The sequence below is a fragment of the Octopus sinensis genome, linkage group LG5 (genome assembly GCF_006345805.1).
Source record: "Octopus sinensis linkage group LG5, ASM634580v1, whole genome shotgun sequence".
NCBI lineage: Eukaryota > Metazoa > Mollusca > Cephalopoda > Octopoda > Octopodidae > Octopus > Octopus sinensis.
Window position 1 is genome coordinate 27027228 of NC_043001.1, and position 8105 is coordinate 27035332.

At 37.5% G+C, this 8105-nt stretch overlaps 1 protein-coding gene across 3 annotated transcripts in view; it reads right to left on the minus strand.

The window, feature by feature from the left end:
• The window catches only part of LOC115211766 (atrial natriuretic peptide-converting enzyme-like), a 112232-nt gene that overhangs the window by 51233 nt on the left and 52894 nt on the right, over window positions 1-8105 (minus strand). For all 3 annotated transcript variants that reach the window (XM_036503263.1, XM_036503264.1, XM_036503265.1), the window contains exon 16: window positions 64-115. In XM_036503263.1, coding sequence (XP_036359156.1) covers window positions 64-115 — 52 coding nt within the window. The remainder of the gene's footprint in view (window positions 1-63; window positions 116-8105) is intronic.

Sequence of the window (8105 nt, forward strand, 5' to 3'; positions counted from 1 at the left end):
TATGAAAAAAGATCTTTAAATGATTATGAAAATTAAAAATATAGAAATGAGAAGCAATCTTACATCTTTCTGCTTGGACACATCATTGAATTAGAAGCACAACTCACTTCTAGCTCTGGAAAAGAAGTTGTATGCATGTAAAATTAATTTTTTGAAAATTAGCCTCATTTAGGAGGGGAAAAAAAAGTGGATTCAATCTATCTCAGAATATGTCTGTCACATTTTGGCAATCTCAAAGTGAGAAAAATCGAAGTCAATTTGAAACAGATTTGAAATCAGAATACAGGGCTATAAACCGAATGTTGTGAACCACTCAGTCTGATACTTTGATGTACTAATTAAGGAAAATATTGATTTTTAATATAACCAGAGAACCCCATCATTTAGGGAATGGTATAAATTAACCTAGCCCAGTGTTTTGTCTGTACTGATTTTATAGACCTCAGATAAGAGAAGATAAATTTGATCCCAGTGAAATTAGAACTCAGAACATAAAACGACATAGATAAATGGCCAAAAGGGATTTTTCTGTTTATCTATTAATTCCATTGGCTTTTCACTCACATGTGGGAGGATTGCCCTTCTTATACTTATATTCATTTATATGTTGGTATGGCTGAGCGGTTGCAAAATTTACTTACTAACCATGTGGTTTTGGATTCAGTTCCACTGTGTGGCACCCTAAATTAGTATCTTTTATTATGGCCCAGGGTTAACCAATGCCTTGTGAATGGATTTTGAAAATGGAAACTGAAACAACTATTATATGTATAAATATGTGTGTGTGTGAGTGAATATGTATGTGTGAGTGAATGTGTGTGTGTGTGAATGTGTGTGTGTGTGTGTGTGTGTGTGTGTGTGTGTGTGGAGGGTGGTGTTTGTGGCTCCTTGTCTTGGCATCATGTTATAGATGTATTGATAAATGAGTGTCATCATCATATAAGCAGTGGCCTTCATTTTCAATCTGCCATGAAAACATGTTTGCCAAGAAGGACTAAGACTTTGCTTGGAAACAGTTGAGGCGTGGCAACTATAAAGAGCATCTGGTTGTAGAAAATCTGTCTCATAATATTTCTCCTGACCCAGACTATAAGAGGAAAGAGGACATTAACACAATGATGGTGATATGGATGATGACATGCATTTGTATATTTTGTGTTTTTAATTTATCTGATAGTCATAATGTTTTTAATATGTATTAATAGGACGTTTTACCTCACCCCTCATTTTGATCTAAGTGTGTATATCACTAAATTTCTTGTAATCCCTTTTGTAACATGTTGTATTGAATGGATGGGTCAGTCTTGCAAGTAGAGGGGCAAAATCATTAGCAGATTGGACAAAATGGTTTGCAGTTTAGTTATGATGTTCTAAGTTCAAATCACCCCAAGATCGACTTCGATTTTTCTTGGTTAATGAAATAAAGAACTGGGGTCAATGCAATCAGCTGTTTATCACCCCGTCTCTCTTTGAAAAGGAAAATTCTGATTATATACTTATGTTAGAAACAATTATTATTTGATAATAATCAAATAAGTATTTTGAAGCTCTGGTATATTTCGTTTAGAAATAGATTTTGAAGTTATATTTTTTGTTTGTTTCCTCTGTACTTATTCTAAGTCTGGTCTCTTTTGCTAAACTGCCAGCTAGGGATGGAGAAACACAAACACAAAGGCACACACACACATGCAAGGGGTTCTACACAGTTTCCATCTACCAAATTCACTCACAGGATATTCTTGAAGCACTCCGTCGGTTACAACGACGAGGGTTCCGGTTGATCCGAATCAACGGAACAGCCTGCTCGTGAAATTAACGTGTAAGTGGCTGAGCACTCCACAGACACATGCACCCTTAACGTAGTTCTCGGGGATATTCAGCGTGACACAGAGAGTGACAAGGCCGGCCCTTTGAAATACAGGTACAACAGAAACAGGAAGTAAGAGTGAGAGAAAGTTGTGGTGAAAGAGTACAGCAGGGATCACCACCATCCCTGCCGGAGCCTCGTGGAGCTTTTAGGTGTTTTCGCTCAATAAACACTCACAACGCCCGGTCTGGGAATCGAATCCGCGATCCTACGACCGCGAATCCGCGCGCGCACCGTCCATTTTCTATTTCGCGCGTGCGAGTGTTAGTGCCTTCACCAAGGCACAGAAAGGAAGGGCCCTCTCGCGCATGCGCGAACCACCGGAAGCACAACCCTTTTGCCTACGTGGTAGTTAGCCAAGGCAAGGGGGTCGTAGAACGTTTGACCGCTAGCAGCAGCAGCCAACGACTTGGGACATGGCTATCGAAGGTACTACACGTATATTCTCTCTGTCCGTATTTGATAGCAGTCGGCCGAAGGTTTTCACCAAATTGTTGCCGACCACATTCATCTTCCCTGTTCCGGACGCCATCTTTAACCCGTTCTGTTTTTAGCGGCTGAACATTGTAAATATTACAATCGATTAACTTTCAGCCTTGCGCGCCCAGAACCAAGGACATCAGATAACCACTTATTGTTACTGTTACAACATCAGAGAATAAAGTAGTATATATATCTTTTACGTCTGCGTCTTGTTGTTTCTGACTGGTAGAATTCTGGATTATTAAAGCAACGGCTAGTGATTGCTTTGTGCACCCCAAAAGTGCACGAGGATACACGCTAAGTTCTTTACATATTTTATAGCTGCAGGAGTGTGTTTTCATCTGGACAACATGAACATTGTGATCTGGGGCGTTGTTTTGGAGGAGAGGACTCCTTTGGTCAGCATGCCACACTTCTTTGATTTGATGGCATCCTGCAATTTCTGCTGCAGGAAAGCATAATATGCCCTTTTAATTGTGGTGCCCTTTGCCAGGAAATCCATCATTATTACTCTGCACTGGTCCCAAAAGACTGTGAGTGTTAACTTGCCTGTTGAGGGTTGGACACGAGTCTTCTTTGGAGGTGGTGAGTTATGTTTCCATTGCTGTGACTGGACTTTAGTCTCAGGATCATAGTGATGGAACCATGTTTTAGCCTCTGTGGTGAGTCTGCTGAAAAAGTCCTTCATATTTTCTTGGCACATTGCCAAAAGAGCCTGGGAGCAATTGACTTGTTCCTGCTTCTGAAAAGACATGAGCATTCAGGGAATCCATCGAGCAGACAACTTCTACATGTGCAAATGGTTGTGAATGATTTTTCCATGGACCCTACACATATCTTCACTTCTTGGGCTGGTTGCTGAATAGTTATAAAGCGATCCTCTAAAATGGCAGCTTCCACTTTATAGTTGGTGTTGTCATCAATGGCAGGATGTGGTCATCTAGGAATGGGAGCAGTTTCCACTGATGTACAACCATATTTGAACTGGTGATGCCAGTGCTTGACTACATCGTATGATGGTGCATCATCACCATATACTTCTTTCATCTCATCAAAAATTTCTTTTGGTGTACAATCTTTCAATTATAAGAACCTGATCACTGATCTGCATTCAACTGCCTCCATTATAACACCTCAGTCCACTTCAGCAGCCGTAAAAGACCAGCGAATACTAGTGCAAAGCTGCAAATTACAATGTGACATGTAGAGACATGTATGATTATTTCTGTACAAGTTCCATTTCCTGCAATAAACAGAAGTGGGTCGGAGGAAATCTTTAATGAACACCCCTTGTACAAGAGATGTGCATCCTTAGTCCCACAAAGTGGAACTGAAACTAAAATGACATGGTTCTACACCTTAAACTTTTGGCATAAATGATACAAATAAAGGAGGTATTTGGTTCTTGTGACTCCAATGGAATGGATAAGCTTTCATTTTTATTTTGACCAGCAAAAATTTGACTAATAGTGTCAAATTATAAGAAAATGAGAAAAGAAGAAATAAGATCAACAAAGGAAAGTTATATTTAATGAAAATTCCTCAATATAACCTGTTAATACTGTAACAAGTAACAATTTTAAGTGATGGTTCTTCGGAAGCTCATAGACAAACTGATTATTTTGAAACTAAATCACCAAAAGTGAGTCAAAAATCATTGAAATAAAACCAAAATATGTGAGTTGCTGACCCAAGATCTACAATCATATGTATACCATCTTAGGAACTCAAATTTAGACAAATATGGTAATTAGCATTTCCGTAGCACATAATTTTAATTTATTTGGGTTTATTTATTTAGTGATAGAATAAAAATGTCCCTTGAATATATGAAAAACGTATTTTTTATAAACTTCAAAAGTGACCCCTAGAATGTAAAAGTACATTTCTAAAACCATTTGTTTAGCTCCCAAATGTTTCTGCTATTCTCTGCCACAATACTAAATGCTTTTGTTGATGCATCCACTTGTTATATAACTGAAATCAATTTCTTTCATGATGCCTGTAATTATGATAAATTTTCTCTGATCATATTTTTCTACAATAAATGTCACTTTAAATTTTATATGAATGCACTTACCACAATTTTTTTCATCTTCTGAATCAGGGCAGTCAGCTTCTCCATCACATTTCCAAGAAATTGGGATGCATCTATTATAATATTTTTTACATGTATATATTAGAAATTAACTTTAACAATGCACATTTTCTTTTGTATTTAGTGAAAGGAATTCTGAATTTACAGCACTTGTGAATTTTCAGGTCCTCCAAGAATGGTGATGTAAATAATGTATTTGTATAAGTTGTACTATTGGTGCTAGTATTAAAACTGTATGCAGATAGGAAATTGTGAAGAACTGCATTTTAGTGAATAGTTTGAGAGGTGTTAAATACAGTAGATACAATGAATGAAAAAGAGGCAGGTGCATATATAAGGATTTGTTAAGAATGGTACTCAGCTTGATTTCTGAGGATAAGTAGCTGTATCAGTGGTCGAAGTAAATAAAGGAAGAGAGGAAACCACTCTCTATTACCTGTGATTATAGCGTAATGGTGGTGGTGGTGGTTAATTTTTACTAATTAGCAGGTGATCTTTTTCATTGGATGCAGCCTAAGATGTTGAGAGTGTAGCAGCAACAATGTCCCAAATCAGTGAACAATATTCTGCTGTAAGTTACATCTGAGCTTTGTTATGAGTCAAAACCCTTTCACAGTGGAGGTATTTTGTTGCTTCAGATGAGTATCCCAGTCTTTGAGATACAGTTTTGTTAACATTATAGATTAATAATTTGTAATGACTGAGATTTTTAGTGATGTGTCATACATGAATACAGAAAGGTGTTACATGAGATGACATTTTCCCCTTTTAGTGATATGTGTAAGGATTATGTCCTGGTATAGTTGAAGGAGACTGGGTCATCATGTCTCTACTGATGCATTTGCAGTTTCTGTTTCTTTAAATAATACATGCACGTGTGTCTATGATGGATGTGATTGGCATCCATATGCAGGATGCTGAAGGAGCTTGCATAGGAGCGTATTTAGTGAGAGGTAATAACAAATAGTTTATTAATTTGCAAAAGTAAGAAATGTAGGACAAAACCAAATCTTATTGCTGAAAGGAATGAAGGTGGTGAATTTGGTAGGTGAACTTTAAGTGTGTTGTTTTGGAACCAAGTTGCGGTTTTGGAACTTCCTCCACAATACAAAAGCTACAACAAGTTTTCCAAGATTTGGGTTACCAGATGTCTTAGTATCAGATAACATCCCACAATTCACTTCTCCGGAATTCACATTTTGTAAGAAAAATGGTATCAATCATGTAAGGACTCCTTCATATCATCCTCGATCCAATGGATTAGCAGGGAGGTTTCATGAATACCCTTAAGTTTTCATTACTCAAAATTGAGGGGAGTAGTAAGTTAGAAGAGGATTTGCAACAGTTTTTTTAATGCACTACAGAATATCAACAAATTCTGTTGTGCCTGGGAGCAAGTCATCTGCAGAAATATGATGAAACCTAGAAATGCAAAACATTCATCAAAAATAACTGGTATACTAAAGTACATGTGGGAAGATCTAGTATATGTACTTGGTACTTGACCTAGTCATCCCAGCTGGCAAGATGGTCAGGTGAGAGAAGTAACATCGTATATGAGGTATTAGTTGAACTTTTCACCTAATTCACTCTCATTTTCTTCTGCTTTATAAATGATATTATAAAAAAAAAACTGGTAGGTTATGAATCTTAAATAATGAAAATATAGAAATCAGAAGCAATCTTACTTTCGTGATGATACTGAACAAAGCATTTTGTCACTATTACAACTGATATTACCTGGAAAAGAAAATATATGAAAATTATTTGAATTTACTGTCATTCATACTTTTTTTTAGGGATGAAGGCTGTAAAAAGTCAAATCCACCTCTGAATAAATCTATCACTTTTTATTAATTTCATAGTGATGGAAATCAAAGTTATGTCTAAAACAAATTTGAACTCAGAATGCAGTGATGTAAAACTGAACACCAGAAAGTACAAGGTGTTTGGGCTAAATTTGACAGTTTGCATCAAAGGTAAAAGATACGATATCTCATCCAAAAATACAAGTATTTTAAAAACTCTAAAAACATCAACTACATTATGGCTGGGTGATAGTAATTAACTTAAAATAGCCAGCCTCAACTTTTATCACAGCCTCACAGCTACAGAACCTGGTGTATGCATTCCTTACTATGTCCCTGTGAAGATCTTTGAACACCTCCTTGATCTTGGCTACCAGCTCAGACTTGGTGTTGCAGGCAGAGTGGCTGGTAGCTTTCTCAACTGCATCCCACATATAGTAACCCATGGGATTACAATCATGGGGAATTGAGAGGCCAGGAATTGGGGCTGGTGAAGATGTAGAAATTATTGGACAACTACTCATGAATCTTCAGAGTGTATGGCAAGGAGATAAATCCTGCTACCACACACATGGCCTTCCGGTAGCCTCCCTCTTCAACCAGAGTTTGACTTCAGTCTGAATTGAGCTTAGATTCCTTTTCAAAGATGTGAAGTAGCATGGCATCACCCTCACTGGAGACACATCTTTTTATGGATGTTGTGTAACTGGTCTTGGCAGAGGTTCTTTTCATCTGGCAGAGGTTCTTTTCATCTTGGCAGAGGTTCTTTTCATCTTGGCAGAGGTTCTTTTCATCTGGCAGAGGTTCTTTTCATCTTGGCAGAGGTTCTTTTCATCTTGGCAGAGGTCTTGGCAAAGGTTCTTTTCATCTGGCAGAGGTTCTTTTCATCTGGCAGAGGTTCTTTTCATCTTGGCAGAGGTTCTTTTCATCTTGGCAGAGGTTCTTTTCATCTGGCAGAGGTTCTTTTCATCTGAGAAAAACCAGATCTTCTCCAGCTCACCAGGATGCCTCAGCTTGTTTAGGATCTTTATTGCTCTTATCAAGCAGTTCTCCTTGTCTTTGGCAATCAGAATCTGTCTATTGTACTTGTTATACAAGTAGTAGTGAAGATCCTCTTTCAGAGCCAGCTTCATGGTGGTTATTCCAACACCCACCTCTCCAGCCAAAAGCTGGATTCCCTTGTGATGCAGTTTTTGAATGAATTCCTGCATGCAGTCACAAACTGTCTACTATATCCCTTCCTGCTGGCCACAGCTTCGTAGTCTCCATAGCAGCTGTCAATGATACACCTTCCAGCTTTTACAGTGTTCACAGAGTATTGAGCAGCAACCATGATGCCAGAATTTTGATAACTGGCATGAATTGTCATGATACAGGTAACTCTTTTCGAATTTTCCAATAATGTCAGCTAACTTTTTCTCAGTTACAGCTTTAATCTTTTTGCTCTCCAGTGCTGTTGACAGTTCACCTATACATCAAGCTATTCCTGAACCCAGATGAAAGAAAGATAAAAATGATACCAGTGAAATTTGAACTCAGAACATTAAAAAGACAACTAAATATCAACGTGACTATGAATTCAATGACTATGGAAGAAAAACAGATAAGGTAAGAATTTTTTCAATATATCAGTTATGGAGATTTCACTAAAATGGATTTAATCAGTTGTATTTTATTTAACCCTGTGTGAAATGTTTGAACATGTAAAGAGTATGACTTTATCCTCAATCACCTTCCATAGTTTTTGAGGCAATAATATTTAGTGTTCAGAATTGGTTGTCCTTTGGAACTTCCCAACAATTATGAACTGGTTGACACTGCAGAATTTGTGGAAGAAATGGTTTAACTG